Source organism: Mobula birostris, chromosome 15 (genome assembly GCF_030028105.1).
Source record: "Mobula birostris isolate sMobBir1 chromosome 15, sMobBir1.hap1, whole genome shotgun sequence".
In the NCBI taxonomy this organism is placed as follows: Eukaryota; Metazoa; Chordata; class Chondrichthyes; order Myliobatiformes; family Myliobatidae; genus Mobula; species Mobula birostris.
Genome location: NC_092384.1, coordinates 53,083,062 through 53,103,651, shown reverse-complemented (window position 1 = coordinate 53,103,651; position 20,590 = coordinate 53,083,062). Strand labels below are relative to the sequence as shown.

At 41.0% G+C, this 20,590-nt stretch overlaps 1 protein-coding gene across 1 annotated transcript in view; it reads right to left on the bottom strand.

Annotated features, from left to right (window-relative positions):
• Positions 1-10,749: 10,749 nt before the first annotated feature.
• terfa (telomeric repeat binding factor a) overlaps positions 10,750-20,590 on the bottom strand; it is a 46,772-nt gene continuing 36,931 nt past the window's right edge. The window contains exons 7-10 of the mRNA XM_072279816.1: positions 19,015-19,419; positions 18,201-18,295; positions 16,049-16,104; positions 10,750-11,324 (exon numbers count right to left, since the gene is read on the bottom strand). Of these exons, the coding sequence (XP_072135917.1) occupies positions 11,166-11,324; positions 16,049-16,104; positions 18,201-18,295; positions 19,015-19,419 (715 nt within the window). The 3' untranslated portion in view covers positions 10,750-11,165. The remainder of the gene's footprint in view (positions 11,325-16,048; positions 16,105-18,200; positions 18,296-19,014; positions 19,420-20,590) is intronic.

The following is a 20,590-nucleotide window of genomic DNA, read 5'->3' as shown; positions in this document are numbered from 1 at the left end:
CTATAAGATGACACAACTCCTCCTCCTTAAGTATATAAGTGTATAGTTTCATTGCACATCTGTATTTTGCACTATTGCATTTTAATGCACATTTTGTATTCATTTTCGTATCTCAATGCTTCCATTTTGTATTTTAAAGTATATATTTCTGACTGAACAAACTTGCAACAATAATTTCCTTCAGGACAAATAAAGTTTTATCTTAATCTTAATCTTAACTGAATGGCATATCTAGAATTAAAATTTGAAGCTTTTGTTGAAATTTATTGAATATAGCTAGCATACTTTTCAAACAACAGACTCAGCATTTGCAGTAATTTTCTTTTATTCATCTCATTTTACTTAAGGAGCATTCTGTTGTTTACAAACCAGTGGTTACATTTACTAATAATTACATTAACATATACCTTTGGATAAAAATGCTTTTTAGATGTTTTAAAGGCCATACTAAAATATTCAGTAAATCCATATCATTATGGCTAGGTCTGCACACCATCATAAACTTCAAAGTGAAACACAGTGGTGCTACCAACATCAATGCCTCTCTCCCAGATGAGCTAAATCAGTTTTTACTCTTGGTTCAATGTCATCAACACTGAGCCACTGAGGAGATTAAATTAGATTAGATTCAACTTTATTGTCATTGTGCCTTGAGTACAGATACAAAACCAATGAAATGCAGTTAGCATCTAACCAGAAATGCAAAGGATAGTGTTATTTACAAAATAACTGCGAATAAAAAGTAAGTGCTACAGCACACAACTATAGAAGTACTGAGACAGTACAATACGGATGCAATACTGTTTAGCGATGTGATGAGAGGTTCAGCAGTGTCACAGCCTTAGGGAAGAAGCTCTTCCTGTGCCTGCTGGTGTGGGAGCGGAGGCTCCTGTAGCACCTACCGGATGGGAGGAAAGTAAAAAGTCTATGGTTAGGGTGAGATGCATCCCTGATAATGCTTTTCACCCTGCCCAGGCAGCATTTATGGTAGATGTTCTCAGTGGTGAGCAATGGGGTGCCGATAATCCGCTGGGCAGTTTTCACCACACGCTGGAGTGCTTTGCGGTCCGATACGGGACAATTGCCATATCATACTGAGATGCAGTTGGTGAGTATGCTCTCCATGGTAGAGCCACCAATGCAACCTGCACTTCGGTCAATCTGAGGCTGAAGTACACAGGAGTTTCCAACGAGTGGACAGCCGCAAGGCTGTGGGACCGGACGGCATCCCCGGGGGGAGGGTACTCAGAATGTGCACAGCACAGCTGGCTGCTGTGTTTGCAGACACTTTTAATCTCTCTGTCTCCCAGTGTAGAGTGCCCTCCTGCTTCAAAACATCCACCATTGACCCAACAGACCAACGTAATGTGTCTGAACGATTGCCGTCCTGTCGCACTCACCTCAATAATAAGCAAATGAGATGAGAGGCTGGTCAAGGATTACATCTGTAGCATGTCACCACCCACACTAGACCCCCTACAATTCACCTACCAACACAACCGATCGACAACTCTACACAGCATCCTTACACACCCGGAGAAGAAGGATGTTTATGTGAGAATGTTGTTCTTGGACTACAGTTCAGCATTCAACACCATAATTCCCTCCAGGCTCGACATGAAGCTCAGAGACCTCGGCCTTCACCCTGCCTTGTGTAGCTAGATCCTGGACTTCCTGTCAGATCGCTGGCAGGTGGTAAGAGTGGGCTCCCTCACCTCTGCCTCTCTGCCCCTCAACACAGGAGCCCTCCAGGGCTGTGTCCTAAGCCACCTCCTTTATTCTCTGTATACCCATGACTGTGTCGCCACCCTCAGCTCCAATCTGCTAATTAAATTTGCAGATGGTACTGCACTGAGTGGCCGAAATCTCAAATAATAACAAGGCAGCCTGCAGAGAAGAAGTTATCACCCTGACACAGTGGTGTCAAGAAAACAACCTCTCTCTCAATGTCACAAAATCAAAGGAGCTGGTTGTGGATTACAGGAGGAATGGAGACAGGCTAACCCCCTATTGACATCAATGGATCGGGGGGTTCAGAGAGTGAACAGCTTTAAGTTCCTCGGTATACACATCACTGAGGATCTCACTTGGTCTGTACATACCGGCTGTATGGTGAAAAAAGGACAACAGCACCTCTTTCACCTAGTTGGCAGAAGAAGTTTGGTATGAGTCCCAAATCCTAAGGACTTTCTACGGGAGCACAATTGAGAGCATCCTGACTGGCTGTATCACTGCCTGGTATGGGAACTGTACCTCCCTCAATCGCAGGACTTCACAGAGAGTGGTGTGGACAGCCCAGCGCATCAGTAGGTGTGAACTTCCCATGATTCAGGAAATTTACAGTGACAGGTTCGTAAAAAGGGCCTGAGGAATCATTGGAGACCCGAGTCACCCCAACCACAACCTGTTCCAGCTGCTACCATCTGGGAAACGGTACCGCAGCATTAAAGCCAGGCCCAACAAGCTCCAGGACAGCTTCTTCCACCAGGCCATCAGACTGATTAATTCACACTGGCACAATTGTATTTCTGAGTTATATTGACGGTTCTGTTGTATATCTTACTGTGCATACTATTTATTACAAATTACTACAATTTACACATTGCACATTCGGGTGGAGATGTAATGTAAAGATTTTTACTCCTCGTGTATGTGAAGGATGTAAGAAATAAAGCCAATTCAATTCAATTCAATTTTCCTTATAATGTTGAACTCCATCAACATTTCTGAGTAACTGTCATAACTTTGATTAGAATCCATAAAAGGAACATATTACTTCAAAATATTGAAAGTATTTTCATTTCCAAATTTCAAAAAGCAGAAATCATTGAAAATTACAGAATTTGAAGACAAAAGAATAAAAGATGTATTTAATGTTTGTTGCATTTAATTATAACATAGAAAACATTTACATTTTCTCAATGCTTTGCAAACCATAGTGCTGGCCAGGTGCCTAGCTCACCAATCACCAACATTCCCACCAGATCATAAAATTTATGCAAATCATATTACAAGAATTGGAGGAACTCAAGTCAGGCAGCATCCACAGAGCAGAATAAACAATGTTTCAGTAGAGTCCCATCATCCTGGCCCAAAACATTGACTCTTTGTTCCTCTCCACAGATGCTGCCTGACTTGCTGAGTTCCGCCAGCATTGTGTGTTACCCACATCAAATCTGTAGTTCTCTGTGCCTTGGTGAGTCCTGATGAAGGGTCTCAACCCAAATCATCCACTGTTCATTCCACTCCATTGATGTTGCCAGACTTGCTGAGTTCCTTCAAATTTGTGTACGTGTTGCTCAAGATTTCGAGCATCTGCAGATTCTCTTGTGTTTATGATCAGAATCAGGTTTAATATCATCGGCACATGTCATGAAAGTTGTTGTTTTTGCAGCAGCAGTACAACACAATAGATAATCATACAAAAACTGTGATTTGCATTATATCTACATACACTCTAAGTACAGAGGTACATCCATAGCCTAGGCTCTGGAAACTGCCAAACAATGGCTAACAGCTCTGGCTACCACACCACTGAGGTACTGAGATACACTAAGGGCACAAAGGCCAAGTGAATAAATGCACTCTTCTCCAAAGAACCAGGAACAGTATTTGCACAGTTCCAGAGCAACAACATGCCAATACCTGAACCAACCAAAACAGCAACTGAGGAGTACTGGAAGAGTATATGGGAGAAAGAAGCATCACATAACACCAGTGCCCAATGGCTGAAAAACCTACAAGCAAGCCTGTGCAACCAGTTACCATTACAGCAGTAGATGTCCAGCAACAGGTCGCTAGAATGCGGAACTGGACATTATTGGGGCCTGACATGATCCACGCCTATTGGCTGAAGAGTCTAACAGCATTACATACACGGCTGGCAGCTCAAATGAACCAGCTGCTTGAAGCGGCCTCCCACCCTGATTGGCTAACTCATAATGAAGGATCCTCTCAAAGGACCAACACCATCAAACTATCAGCCTGTAACCTGCTTGTCAACAACATGGAAGCTCCTATCAGGCATCATAGCCACCTGAGCTCTGCTCAGAGGGGCTTGGTGATGAAATCAGAGGCTCTAAGCACCGACAAAGCTGTCATGTGAGACTCCAAGATCAGGTAAACCTGGATCGACTACCAGAAAGCACACAACTCAATGCCTCACACATGGACCCTGGAATGCCCGTCTCTGTACAAGGTCAACAAGGCACTAAGGACCTTCATTAAGAATTCAATAAGCCATTGGAGGACAATGCTAGAAGTTAACTCAAAGGAAATAGCACAAGTGACCATCAAATGTGGAATATACTAGGGTGATACACTATTCCCTCTGCTGTTCTGCATAGGCTTAAACTCCCTCAGACAGATCATCTCAAAGAGTGGATATGGGTACAGGTTCAAGAGTGGCGTGACCATCAGCTACCTCCTGTACATGGATGACATAAAGCTGTATGCCAGAACTGAAAGAGACATTGATTCACTAATCCACCAGACAAGGCTGTACAGCAGTCATTTGGACTGGAAAAGTGCAGCCGGATGGTAGTGACAAGAGGCAAACTCTTCAAGACTGAAGGAATCAAGTTACCTGAAGACACATACAGATGTACAGGACAGCTGCAAATACCTGGGGATCCTGCAGCTGCATGGAAGACATGATGAGGACACAAGGAAGGCTGCAAGATCCAAGTACCTTCAAAGAATGAGACAGGTCCCAAAAAGCCAGATGAATGGGAAGAACAAGATCAGAGCCATCAACACATTTGCCTGCCTACCAGTCATCAGATATCCAGCCGCGGTAGTGTGCTGGCCAAGGAACAAACTGGAAGCAGCTGACATCAAGACCCAGAAACTGCTAACATTATGGAGGATTCCATCCAAAGTTCAACGCCAATGAACTGTACACCCGCTGGAATAAAGGACAGGGACTTGGAAGTGTCAAAGCCACAGTCCTGGAAGAAATTTGAAACATCCATGTCAGGAAGATGGCCCCTGAGGATGACCTACTAGGAGAATATCTCAGACAGCAGGCAGGGGATATGGAAATGGAAGTGGGTGAAGCAGAGCCAGAGGACCAGAGGCCATGGCAGGACAAGCCACTGCGCGTATGTACCATCACCAGATATCAGAGGTGGCTGACGTAAGAAAGTCCAACCAATGGCTGGAAATGGCAGGGCTGAGAGAGAGCACAGAGGCGCTGCTCATGACTGCACAAGAACAGACACTAAGCACAAGAGCAATAGAAGCAGGAGTCTATCACACCAGACAAGATCCAAGATGAGACTGTGCAAGGAATCTTTTGAAACCGTTCAGCACATAGTAGCAGGGTGCAAAATGCAGGCAGGGGCAGCATACACTGAATGGCATAACCAAGTTGCAGGAATTGTGTACAGGAACATCTGCGCTGAGTATGGATTGAACACTCCTGAGTTCAAATGAGGGACACCTGAGAAGGTAGTGGAGAATGGCAGAGCTAAGATCCTGTGGGACTTCCAGATACAGACTGATAAGCAGGTACTAACTAGCCAACCATCAAGGACAAGGAACAGAAGAGTGCAATAGTAATAGATGTGGCAATCCTGAATGACAGTAACATCAGGAAGAAAGAACGAGAAGCTAGAGAAATACCGGGGCTTGAAAGAGCAGATAGAAAGGATGTGGAAGTTAAAGCCAGAGTAATCCTGGTGGTGATAGGAACACTTGGAGCTGTGACACCTGGACTGGGAGAGTAGCTCCAACAAATCCTGGGAACAACATCTGAGATCTCAGTCCAGAAGAGCGCACTACTAGGAACTGCACCAAACCCTCAAGTTCCCAGGTCTTTAGTGGAGGACTTGAGATTGAGGGGAAAACACACATATGCACCACATGTAAGGGGTGAGAATTAAAAAAAAATTAAACAGTTTAATTAAATAAGCAGTGCAACAATAAAAAATTTAAAAAGTAGTGAGTTGGTGATATTACAAGATTTACTTTTTTGGGACATTTGGATTCATTTTAATTACATTGACTAAAATGGCTCGGCTGGGAAGCTTTGTAGGTTTCTTTATAATAACATTTAAAATTACAGGGAAATAGATTTGGTTGGCGGATTGACGTCTTTCTTTTATGGAAGCTTGTTAGGCGTATAGCTCCAGGTTTGTGCTCCAAATATGTTTTTTTTTGTTAGTAGGGTTTTTTTTAGTTAGCAGTGGTTCTTTTTCCTTCTTTCTTTTTTCCACAAAAAAAGCTTTAACATTTTGTTTTTTCTTATTATTATTGATATATTGTTTAGCTTGATTGATAGTTTAACTCTTATTGTATATATTGATATGTTGACTTGATTATTTCAATGTATTTTTTGTTGTTGTTGATTTTCAATAATAATTAATAAAAAGATTTTAAAATGCAATGAAAATTACAGGGAAATACAATATTTATTAAGGTACATTATCATTCACATCTAGCTACAAAAACTGGCAGTCGGACTGCAGACACACTGATGGAGAAAGAAAAATTCCAAGCAGGAAAACTGAATTTAGTTCATGTATATTCATGACTTATCTACCATAACATGAAAAATACATAGCTTATAACCACTGCAGCAATGTGATTGTACAAGTGTAAAATATGCAAGTTTGCACAATAGATCTTTTTCAAAAAAAGATGATTAAAATGATATATATTGTGAATTAATCTGAAGTAGTATATTAATTTACACCTTAGCAAATGAAGCAGCCTATGCACACATACAGCAATACACAAACAACATTCAAATATGGCCTGTTAAATGGCAAGTAACAGTACTGCCATAAAATTTCCAGGTAACAGCCATCTGCAAAGCATCTAACCAGCTTCCTTTGGTATTCAATGGAATTACCATTGTTGAGACCACCCCCCCCCCCCACACACACACACACATTATAGGGTGTTGCCATTGGTCAGAAACTCAATTGGATGTTTTATCAATAGTAGTTACAAGAATATGCTGGCCAGATATACTGCTACATGTAACCCAAAGCCTTGCAATATCTGCAAAGCCCAAGTCAACAGTGGAATCTCAAATTAGTTACGGCAGGTAAATTCAGCTTCAATTCAAGCAGCTCTACACAAGGACAAAGTAGTCTGTTTGAAAAATACCCCAAGCACACATCAGTAGTGACAGGAGATTTCATAGAGGAATAGAGATGAGATTCTGTGGACACAATGGAGACACCCAGATGATATGTTGCCTCCCATGTGCCAGGGTCAGGGATATCTCAGACTGGGTCCGTGGCAGTCTAAAGGGGGAGGGTGAGCAGCCAGAAGTCTTAGCACATATTGGCAGCAATGACATACTGCAGGTAGGAAGGGTGAGGAGATCCCGAATAGATTTTAGGGATCGAGGTAGAAAACTGAAAAGCAGGACCTCCAAGGTAGTAATCTCTGGATTGCTGCCTGTGCCACTCGCCAATGAGGGTAAGAGCAGGATGATGACGCAGATGAATGCATGGCTGAGGAACAAGGACAGGGGTTCACATTTCTGATCACTGGCATCTTTTCTGGGGAAGGTACGACCTGTACAAAAGGGACAGGTTACACTTGAACCCAAAGAGGACGCATATCCTTGCGGGCAGGTTTGCTAGAGCTTTTTGGGAGGGTTTGAACTAATTTGGCAGAGGGATGGGAACCGGAATGATAGGGAGTTGGTTTACAAACAGGGTCAGTGCGTAGTGAGACTGCTAGCAAGGAGAGGCTGATGACAGGACAAAAATTGCAGTTAAGGTTTGAGTTGCAATGTAAAAAGGGGAACAAAATCAAAAAGGGCGATGAATACAGGACTGCGGGTCTTATACTTGAAAGCATGTAGTATACGGGATAAAGTAGATGACATGTAGCACATTTACAGATTTGCATGTATGATGCAGTGGACATCACTGAATTGCAGCTGAAAAATTCAGAATTGATTAGACAGCTTAAGGTGAAGGAACACGAGGGGACCAGTGATCACATGACAAAATTCACCTTGCAATTTGAGAAGGAGAAGCCAAAGTCAGATGTATCAAGTATTACAGTGGAGTAAAGGGAATTACAGAGGCATGGGCGAGAAGCTGGCCAAAATTGATTGGAAGTGAATACCAGCAGGGATGATGGGAGAACAGCAATGGCTTGAGTTTCTGGGAGCAATTCAAAAGGTGCAAAATAGATAAATCCCAAAGAAGAGGTATTCCAAAGGCAGGATGATGCAGCTGTTGCTGACAACAGATGTCAAGGTCAACATAAAAGCCAAAAAGAGGGTATATGGTATAGCAAAAAAAAGTGGGAAGTCAGAAGATTGGGAAGCTTTTAAAAACCAACAGAAGGCAACTAAAAAAAAGTCATAAAGAAGGAAAAGATGGAATACAAAGGTAAGCTAGCTAATATTAAAGAGGATACCAAAGGCTTCTTCAGATATATTAAGTGTAAAAGAGGCAAGGGGTAGATATCGGACTGCTGGAAAATGATGCTGGAGAGGTAGTAATAGGGATCAAGGAAATGGCAGCCGAACTGAATGAGTATTTTGCATCGGTCTTCACTGTGGGAGACACTAGCAGTATGCCAGAAGTTCAAGTGTCAGGGGGCACTTGAATGAGTGAGTGGCATTGCCATTACAAGGAAGAAGGTGCTTGGGAAACTGAAAGGTCTGAAGGTAGATAAGTCACCTGGACCAGATGGCCTATACCCCAGGGTTCTTAAAGGGGTGGCTTAAGAGATTGTGAAGGCATTAGCAATGATCTGTCAAGAAACAATAGGTTCTGGAGGACTGGAAAATTACAAATGTCACTCCACACTTCAAGAAAGGAGAGAGGCAGGAGGAAGGAAACTATAGGCCAGTTAGTCTGACCTCAGTGGTTGGGAAGATGTTGGAGTCAATTGTCAAGGACATGGTTTCGGAGGCACATGATAAAAGTGGACCAAAGTCAGCATGGTTTCCTTAAGGGAAAATCTTGCCTGACAAATCTATTGGAATTCATTGAAGAAATAACAAGCGGGATAGACATAGGAGAACCTGTGGAAGTCGTGTATTCGTATTTCAGAAACCCTTTGACAAGGTGCCACACTTGAGGCTGCTTAACATGTTATGGTATTACAGGAAAGATACAAGCATGGATTGAGCATTGGTTGATTGGTATGAGGCAAAAAAAATGGAAATAAAGGGTGTCTCTGCTTCAACACTACAGAAAGACTTATTAGGAGGATGGGCAAAGAGGTAGCAGATTGAATACAGTGTCGAGAAGTATATCAATGTCAGTCATGCACTTTGGTAGAAGAAATAAAAGGGTTGACTATTTTTGAAAAGGAGAAAAAATTCAAAAATCTGAGGTGCAAAGGGTCTTGGGAATCCTCATACAAGTTTTCCTAAAGGTTAATTTGCAGGTTGAGTTGGTGGTGAGGAAGGCAAATGCAATGTTATTATTAATTTCGAGAGGACTATTAATTTCAAGAGGCAAGGATGTAATATTGAGGCTTTATAAGGCATTTGTGAGGCCTCACTTGGTGTATTGAGCAGTACTGGGTCCCTAACTAAGAAAGAACGTGTTGACATTGCAGAGGGTTCAAAGGAGGTTCACAAAAATGATTCTGGGATTCAAAGGTTCATCATGTCAGTGTTCGATAGCTCTGGGCTTGTACTCATGGAATTCTGAAGAATGAGGGGAGGAAATTGCATTGAAACCTATCAAATGCTGACAGGCTCGATAGAACGGATGGAGTAGATGTTTCCTATATTGAGGGAGTCTAAGACCAGAGGAGACAGCCTCAGAATAGAGGGACGTCCATTTAGAATGGGGTTGAGATTGAATATCTTTAGCCAGAGAGTGGTAAATCTGTGGAATTTGTTGCCACAAGCAGCTGTGGAGGCCAAGTCATTGGGTATATATAAGGTAGAGATTAATAGATTCTTGATTCATCAGGGTATGAAAGGATATGGGGAGAAGGCAAGAGTTTGGGTCTGAGAGAGAAATGAATCAGCCATAATGAAATGGAAGAGCAGACTAACTGGGCCAAGTGGCCTCATTTTGCTCGTACATCTTAAGGTCTTATTATACATTCATTCCCTCCAATCCCTGCAGAAATGTGGCTATTGTGTGAATTATTTACCAAATGTGCTGTGGTCATTCAGCTAGGCTACTCCAACAGAACTTTAACCAGCAAGGACAAGAGCAACAGACTTCACCATAAACAAGTGAAAATCTGCAGATGCTGGAAATCCGAGCAACACACACAAAATGCTGAGGAACTCAGCAGGCCAGGCAGCAGCTAGGAAAAGAGTGTGGTCAACATTTCAGACCAAAACGTTGACTGTACTCTTTTCCTAGATGCTGCCCTGCCTGTTAAAAGTTACTCCAGCATTTCATGTGTGTTGCAAAAGACTCCACCTGCAGGTTTCCCTCAAGTAGCATAGCATTCAGATTTGTAAACTCTGGAGCTCTTGACTTTGCTGACTTGTGGAAGTTCCTCTACCAGATGAACTGCAACTGTTCAAGGAACAAGCCCATCACCAATTTTCAAGGACAATTCAGGACAGGCAATTAATGTTGCCCTTACATTGATGCATAGAGCCCCAAATAAACCAGCTGTGTCATTTCCTACTATTACAGTTGGTGATAAAATACAAAATCTCTTCAAAAACAGAAGAGAAACAGTACCAAGTTACGGTGGAGGGTTTTAAGATTTCCTGAGGAACAAAATTCAGCCTTTTTATGTAAAACTACAAAAGATCACAACTCTTGAAAAATTACAACAAAATTGATGTGTGGTTCAGCACTTTTATTGTCTGATGATGAATCTTGAAATATCAAGTGTACTCAGCACATTTACATTAAGTATAACAAGTCAGATCTGGTTCACAATATTAAAACATCTTTAGCAGGGGTAGTATATTTCACCGAAAGGAAAGAAACCTAAAGCTTCTATTTTTCTTAATTGGTACTGTTGTCAGATCTTGCAGAGGTTTACGGATGAAAATATTTGCATTAATGTACATACTAAACACACAAATATCTTCAACAAACCATGCTCACATGAAATAAGGAGACAACCGAGCAGATTTTACTTCTTTTTGTTCCTGTAATAAATACAAAAGTTTATTTTCCCATATAATTAAAAAAACAATGCTTTTTACAGTTTATTTATGGTAAATAGTAAAACTCTTTAAAGAGCCAATTTTTTCAAGTCATTCCAAGCCTTTGCATTGTCCTCCACCGATCTTTAATCATGACGCTAGTGCGGTCACAAAATGGATAATGCTTCAGGATCTTCAGCCAGTTTCCTGCTCCAAACTTTTGTACACCCTGTTTAATCCATTCACTTTCTTCAACTGTCCATTTCTGGAAAATAATTTAAACATAAACCAAAAACATTCAGGTGGCTGGATATAAAATTCCTAAGTACTGTCTTAAGGTTGGGATACTAATGATGAGTCACTTTTATGAAAACCCTAGCCACACAATCATATGTGTAGAGAGAATAGAGCAATGGGCTAAGTATGCATCCTTGGATTGACAGCAAGGAGGAGATGATATTATTGATGCTCACTGATAGTGGTCTCCTGTTGAGAAAGTCAAGGATTCAATTGTAGCAGGAGGTTTAGAGACAGATTTTGAAGCATTTTGATTAGCATTCAGGAGATGATAGCATGGAACGCAGAGCTGCAATCAATAAACAGTAGTAAGACGTAGGTATTGCTCTTGTCCAGCTAGTCCAAGGCCAATTGGAGATTGTCTGGAAGATTACCTCTTCCTTGGCAACGTTAAAGTCAGAGACATCAATGTGGCAAAGACCAAATAAAAATCAAACCCAAGGTTATCTGAGCCATGAGACTTTATCACACAGTTATTAAATAAGCTGTACATTCACAGTAATGCATATGTTTTGACATCATTTAGTATAGATTTCTAGAATTACAAATTTCAACTCAAAATATTGAAAAGTTATTTATTTCTGAAAGCCAATTTAATTTTGTGCCCATGTTAATACCAAATTTAATACTAAATAAGGGTGGCAATAGGTACTTATCTTTCAAACTGAGCAATATTCTACAATATGACCAAGTCGACAGTGAATCAAGCTGTTGGGTTGCTAATAAACAGTAAAAGAATGATCATTTAAACGTTCATTTACCCTGCAACCATCTCAATCACTACAGTGTATTAATTTATTCATACTGCTGATTTTCATAATTCTAGCATCCAGACAGTGCAAAGGCCTATGTTAACAGCAAAACCTGAACAAAAGATGGGTTGAGGTTGGAACTAATGCCAATTGCTTACCAACACATTAAGCATTTAAATGCAATAGTCTAAGCATAATCTATCACTGATAATACAAGCAGTTTTACACTTGGGTGGTGGGGGGAGGGTTGTGATAAGCAGCATTACCTCTTCCATGATTATCCCTAACACTGGCATCCTGCAAAGCTGCTTCAGGCCTTACTTTACTCACTGTACACTGATGACTGCTCAAATTCCATCTACAAGTTTGCAGATAACACTACCACTGTGGGACAGGTATCAGGCAAGAACAAGTTGGAGTACAGGAAGGAGATGGAGAACTCAGAGACATGGTGTTAAGCAACACACACAAAATGCTGGAGGAACTCAGCAGGCCAGGCAGTATCTATGGAAAAAAAAATACAGTTGGCGTGTCAGACTGAGATCCTTCGGCAGGACTGGAGGAAAAAAAGATGAGGAGTAGATTTAAAAGGTGGGGGAGGGAAGAAAAACACAAGGTGATAGGTGAAACCTGGAGGGGGAGGGGTGAAGTAAAGAGCTGATAAATTTGATTAGTGAAAGAGATACAGGGATGGAGAAGGGGGAATCCTATAATCTTATAGGAAAAGACAGAATGCCAAAGAGTGAAGAAAGAGGTGTGGGGGGAGGCGCACCAGGAGGCGGCGATGGCCAGGCAAGGAGAAAAGGTAAGAGAGGGAAAAGGGGATCAGGAATGGTTCGAGAAATCGATGATCATGCCGTCAGGTTGGAGGCTACCCAGACTGAATACAACAAAGCATTCCTCCAACCTGAGTATGGCCTCGCTGCGACATGGATTGACATATCGGAACAGGAATGCGAAGTGGAATTAAAATGAGTAGGCACAAGGAAATCCCGCTTTTTCTGGGAGATGGACCTTAGGTGCTCGGCAAGACAGACTCCCAATCCACGTTAGGTCTCACCGATATACAGGAGGGCATGCCAGGAGCACCGGACACAGTATATGACCCAACAGACTCACAAGTGTCGCCTCACCTGGAAGGACTGTTTGGGGCCCCTAAATGGTATAAGTGTAGGGGCAGGTGTAGCACTAGTTTTGCTTGCAAAGATAGTGCCAGGAGGAAGATCAGTGGGTAAGGGTGAATGGTAAAGGGAGTTGCATAGGGAGTGATCCCTGCGGAAAGCAGATGGTGGGGGTGGGGGGGAGAGGAGGAGATGTGCTTGGTGGTGTGATCCTGTTGAAGATGGTGGAACTTACAGAGAAGTATGTGCTGGACACGGAGGCTGGTGGTGTGGTAGGTGAGGGCAAGAGGAATCCCATCCCTGGTAGGGTGGTAGGAAGATGGGGTAGGAGCAGATGTGCGAGAAATTGAAGAGATGTGGTTGAGGGCAGCATTGATGGTGGAGGAAGGGAAGCCACTTTCTTTGAAAAAGGAGGACATCTCCTTTGTTCTAGAGAGAAAAGATTCATCCTGAGAGCAGATATAGCAGAGATGGAGGAATTGAGAGAAGGGGTTGGTGTTTTTACAAGTAACAGGGTGGGAAGAGGTATACTCCAGGTACTGAGAGAGTCTGTGGGCTTTTAATAGACATCAGTAGATAAGCTGTCTCCAGAGATAGAGACAGTGAGATCAAGAAAGGGGAGGGAGGTGTTGGAAATGGACGAGGTAAATTTGAGGGCAGGGTGGAAGTTGGAGGCAAAGTTGATGAAGTTGACAAGATCCACGTGGGTGCAGGAAACAGCACCAATGCAGTCGCTAATGTATTGTAGGCAAAGTGGGGGACAGACACCAGCGTGGGCTTGGAACATAAGACTATTCCACGTAGCTGACAAAAAGGCAGGCACAGCTGAGAACCCATGTGAGTGCCCATGGCTACACCTTTTGTTTGAAGGAAGTGGGAGGACCCAGAGGAGAAATTATTAAGAGTAAGGACAAGTTCTGCTAGATAGAGGAGAGTGGTGTGGAGGGGAAACTGGTTGGGTCTGGTGTTCAGAAAGAAACAAAGAGCTTTGAGGCCTTCCTAGTGGGGGATGGGTGTATAGGGACTGGACATTCATAGTGAAAATACAACGTAGAATGGGAGACGACTTCACCGAGCACCAGAAAAAAAAAACAGGATCTCAGGATCTTCCAGAGGCCACCCATTTTAATTCCATTTCCCATTCCCATTCTGATATGTCAATCCATGGCTTCCTCTACTGTCATAATGAGGCCACACTCAGGTTGGAGGAATAACACCTTGTCTTCTGTCTGGGTCGGCTCCAACCTGATGGCATGGATATCGATCACTCAAACTTCCGGTAATGTCCCCTCCCCCCCTTCTCTCTCTCACCTTTTCTCCTTGGCTGCCCATGGCCTCCTTCTAGTGCTCCTCCCCCTCTCTTCTTTCTTCCATGGCCTTCTGTCCTCTCCTATCAGAATCCCCCTTTTCCAGCATTGTATCTCTTTCACCAATTTAACTTCCTAGCTCCTTACTTCATCCCTTCCCCTCCAGGTTTCACCTATCACCTTGTGTTTCTCTCTCCCTTCCCCCACCTTTTAAATCTGCTCATCTTTTTTTCTGACGAAGGGTCTCAGACTAAAACGTCAACCATACTTTTTTCCCCCATAGAAGCTGCCTAGCTTGCTGAGTTCCTCCAGCATTTTGGATGTGTTTCCAGTGTCTACAGATTTTCTCTTGCTTGTGACATGGTGTTAAGACAACCTTTCCCTCAATGTAGTAAAATAAAAGATCTAGTCACTGACTTCTGGCAGTGGGGTGGAGAACACACCCTGTCATTTGTCAATGTTGCTGACGTGGAGAGGATTGACAGCTTCAAGTTCCTAGGTGTAAATGTCAACAATAGCTTGCCCTGGTTCTACCATGTAGACACTATGGTCAAGGAAGCACACCAGCACCTCCACTTATTCAGAAAACTTAAGGAAATTTGGAATGGCATGGTACACCCTCAACAATTTTTATAGATGCACTATAGAAAACATCCTATCCAGATTCATCACAGCTTGGTGTGTCAACTGAAAAAAAATTAGAGTTGTGGACATAACAAAAATCAGCCTCTCTTCGATGGGAAGTCTATACTTCCCACTGCCCCAGGAAAGCAGCCAATGTAATCAAAGAGCCTCCCATCAATCTCATTTTCACTTTGCCTCCATCCCCTCCATCAGGCAGAAGATAAAACAAAAGCTTGAAAACAAACACCACCAGGTTCAAGGGTTGTTTCTATCCTGCTATTATAAGGCCTTTAGAACAATAAAGATGACTTCTTGATCTCTCAATCCTCAATCTATCTTATTTGTCTCTTGCACTGAATTTTCTCTGCATTATCTGAAATACTGTATTCTGTTAATGATTTTCTCTTTGTAATGCCCCAATGCATTTATATACAGAATGATCTGCATTGAAGACATGCAAAAGTTTCTCCACTGTATCGCAGTACATGTAATAGTAATAAATCAATTGCAAAAACCTTCTCTCTGACAGTCATCGTATTGTTTATGACTCAATTTGCAACTGATGTAGAAACCATTAAGAATTTCTGCAGTACTGTCATCAGACAACAAAAAGCAGAAACGAAAGGAAAATTATCAGAGAAGTAACTGCTAGTCAAATGGATGTGCTATAAATTACAAAGCAAATTTTAAATATGAGTATTTAATCAAACTAATCAACTCAATGTAGTCTATTCCTGATGCTCATATTATTTGCTACAGCATATTAAGGAAATTCAAAATGATTTAAGACTTGCAGTTCAATTCAGTTTATAGGAAACTGTGCACGAACCAACTTAAGTTTTCAGGATGTTATTGTAAATCATTAATTTTTCAAGGTAGCCAACTTACCTGACGTTTGCTTGAGATTAAAAAGTTACTCTCTGTTGGTGAGGTTCTTACATTCGCTGTGTAAGAAAATAAAGTAGATCAATAATAGCCAGTGTGGGAACTTTTACATGCAAGACCATAAAACATAGGAGCAGAGTTAGGCCATTTGGCCCAACAAGTCTGCTCTGCCCTTCAATCATGGCCGATTTATTTTCCTGCTCAACCCCGTTCTCCCGCCTTTGCTCCATAACTTTTGACACCTTTACTGAATAAGCAACGTACAAGAACATATCAATGAGAGTTTGTTGTTATTTACACATAACGTTGTATGTCTAAGTTCAAATTGCTTTGCGTCCTGTGGGTTGCTAGAAATGCAGACCTGGATAAAATCATTTTTGTGAACATGACAAGCAACTGTCTTCTTCCTTAGCTAATCAGTTGAAGTAATGAGTACAAGTACCTACAGTAGGTAGGTACTAAGGAAGAAATATAATTTACTTATATAGAAAGACAACATGCAAGAGAATGGAGAACTGTTCATTGAGAGAAAAGTGAAAAGTATACAGTTTAACTTTTCAAAAAAAACTTCAAGAATGTTCAAAACTTGAACAATTGTAACTCTGCATAGGTAATAGTTAACTTTCAGTGCCAGTGCTTTTTTTTGGCAGTGGCAAGACTAATTGAGCCTTTTCATGAATAAGATTCAACTTTGAAAAGCTGGTGGATATAATTGGAATTCAATGAGACAAGTGTTAAGTGTTGCACGCTGGCAGGACAAACCACAGTAGGACCTACACAGTGAATAATAGGGCTCTAAAGGATGTAGTAGAATAAGAGGATCTGGGAAAACAGATCCATAATCTTTGTAAGTATCATCAGAGATAGAAAGGATCATAAAGAGAGCTTTTGCCACACTGGCCTTCATAAATCAAAGCACTGAGTATAGGAGTTGGGATGCTATGCTGAAGTTGTACGAGAAGTTGGTGCATCATATGCAGTTCTGATCAACCTACAAGAAAGATATCAATAAGCTTGAAAGAATACAGAGAGAATTTACAAGAATGTTGCTGGTTCTTGAGGTCTTGAGTTATAAGGAAAGGTTAGAATTTTACTCCCTGGAGCGTGGGGGAATGAGGAGAGATATTATAGAGGTATACAAAATTATGAGGGTTATAGATTGCATGCAGCCTTTTTCCCATGAGGTTGGATAAATTAGAATTAAAGGTCATAAGTTTAGAGTAAAAGGTGAAATATTTAAGAGGAAACTGAGTGAGAATGAGCTGTCAGACGTTCTGGACCCAAGTTCAAGAATTTTGAATAGGTACATGGATGAGAGAGGTATGGAGGGCTATGATCCAGAACCAGGCAGAGAAACAGGTCACCATGGACTATGTGGGCTGTAGGGCCTGTTTTTGTGCTGCAGTACACCATAATTCTAAATTTATTTTGTAGGTTCTACACAAATATTAAATTCAAAATTTTTCTGTCAGAAGCTAATAAACATTGTTTTCATGAAGCTTCAGTGTTATTCTGATAGTTAATGTCACGACAAATTATTCAGCTAGCCAAAACCTATGATATTCAAATATTTATGGACATGTAGGAGTGTTTTGGTAGTCAGTATAATAACAGCACAATCAAACGGCACATACCATGAATGCTGCCTTAAGCTGGAGATTTACAATTTTAGTAAAAACAAAAAAAAACGCTGAATCTAAACATCGCCTTTTTTCTGCTTCCCTCATAAGTGTTATGATCAAATTTACATACATCAAGGTAACACCCCAACAATCTACATTTACCTATCTTCAAATATTTTACTTGCACATTATATACACAGCTAGGAGGCAATATCCATAGTCAAACCCAACCAATAGAGGACCTCAAAATATTTTACTATTTTCTTCTTAAATACTTTAGAGATCTGCTTGAGAAATATTTTGGAGACTTACAGTTATTCTCTTTGGTAGTGACTTCTGCTGTGCTTTGGATTTCTGTGAAGATTGTCTTTACTGTTGGTATTTGACAAAAGATTTGCTATTTTCCCCTCTCAATTTTTTTTAAACTACAAACTCATCAAGTCACTCACACCTTACAAGTCATGTTTAACATCAAGAGGTAGCTTATCCTTCACAGTGAAGAAACAATATTCACAAAGTACTTTTTTACTCACGAACTGAAAGCTTTCGAGGTACATCAAAAAGAAGCTCTTCATCACTCCACTCTTCCTTATCCTCAACTATATTAGGATGATTCAAGTACTTTTGCCTAATTAGCAAATTGAAGACAATTGGACATCAATCATTACCAAAAGCATTGCTGCCCAAAGTAAAACCTTCCCACGATATAGCAAGTGACAATATTATTTTTTTAACCACTTTTCTTCCCCAACCTTATCCCCATTATATTACATGTCCAAAGAAGAATGTGAGCAATATATTAGTGTTGCATTACAACAAAAGTGAAACAGAAACCAATGAATGGGTTTGATGATGGAAGCAAAATAACACTAATGCCTATTGCAGCCAGTTAAATTAATATTTGGAATATAAATTGGATCTATCTGACGGTGGCTGAGCTTAAACCATTTACACAAGCTTTCATAGGAGTAAACACGATGCAGAGACCGTTCCAAGTTATAACATGGTCAGACATTTGTACACATCCTTGGGAAAAGCAGTAAAACTGGCCAGAGGTGAGAAACTCTAGTTGGCTGGGGTTCCCTTTCCTCAATATTGTCTTACGATCCCCAACAGTAGAGTTTATATGTGGATACTGAGGACAAGGAGGCCAGGGAAAAAGAAAAAAATAACCTCTCATGTCTCCATGTTTAAATAAGCTCAAAACTCTTTCAGTCTGAGTTGCAGATACAACCCAAGGTATCAGAAGGCTATATAAATGTTATTCCAGCTGAAGTCAGTGACAGGAAAAAGGGCAAGAGAAAGTTTAATACAAAATTTAGAGTTCAATTGTTGAACAATACTCACCTCTTGGCTCTCAGGCTGGTTTTTTGACTTTCAATTTCTTTTAGAGTGCTATTTCCATTGCACAGCTTAATGGGACACTCTCTGTTATGTTTGATTTCTCTTCTGCCATCAGGTGTGGTATCAACACATTCCACCTCATCCTGACTGTCAGGCTCGATAATAAACCGAGAAACAGCCTGTATGCAATTTGCATTTGGCTTTTTGAATTGTTGAATCTCCTTTGCCTTAGCTTTCTCCTTCATGCTTCTTATCCGCTTTTGCGCTTCACTATTTTCACACAGTTGAAAATCCAACCTATCCAAATTTTTAAACAATGCCACTGGATCCACTGGTGATTTATGAAGGACACAGAATGCAGTTTGCAGGGCTGTGAAACTGCAAGGGAGGCCAGGCTGAGCTTCCACTCTGGAAATAAATTAAGAGTATCATGTTATCAAATACAGTTTCTTGGGATTTAAATATTTAAACATAGACAATCAAAAACTATCAATCTTACTGTCACCATACATTTGATTGATAATCTAAATTAATAATCTAGCCAAGTGAACCAAATGAAACATTGCTAGATTTGCTGATGAGAAAAATCTAGCTAGGGTGGCTATAGAGGTCTGGTCAGTAATTTTTTTTAAAAAATTGAAGTCACATTACAACTGTGCATGACGCTAGTGAGACCATAATTGGATTAATACAGTGGTGCTAGAAAGTTCGTGAACCCTGCAGAATTTTCTCCATTTCTGCATAAATGTGATCAGAGCTTCACGCAAATGCTAAAACTAGATAAGGAGAACCCAATTACATAAATAACACAAAAATCGTTATACTTGTTCATTCATTTATTGAGAAAAATTATCCAATATTACATGCATTTGTTGGAAGAAAAAGTATGTGAACCTTTGCTTTCAGTAATTGGTGCGACCCCCTTGTATAGCAATAACTTCAACCAAATACTTCCAGTGACTGGTGATCAGTCCCGCACATTGGCTTGGAGGAATTTTAGGTCATTACTCCTAACAAAACTGCTTCAACTCTGGGATGTTGGTGAGCTTCCTTCCATAAACTGCCTGCTTCAGATTCTTCCACAACATTTCTATGGGATCAAGGTCAGGACTTTGACTCAGTCTTTACAAAACACGAATTTTCTTCTTTTTAAACCATTCTGCTGATTTACTGTTCTCTTTCCGATCATTATCTTACTGCATTACCCAACTTCTATTACACTTCAGGTGACAGACTGCTACCCTGACAACGTCTTGATAAAACTTTTGTATTTGTTGTTCCCTCAACGATGGCAAGCTGTCCAGGCTCTGAGGCAGCAGAGCAGCCCCAAACCATGACGCTCCTTCCACTATGCTTCACAGTTGAGATGAAGTTTTAGTGTTGGTGTGCAGTTTTCCTCCCCTTTTCCTCCACATATAGCAATGTGCATTTCTGCCAGAAAGTTCAACTCTTGTCTCATCTGTCCAAGGAACACTGTCCCAGAAGCATTGCAGAACAACCAGATGGTCTTTTGCAAACTTGAGACATGCAGCAACGTGTGTGTGTATTGTTTTTTTAAAAAAACAGCAGTGGTTTCCTC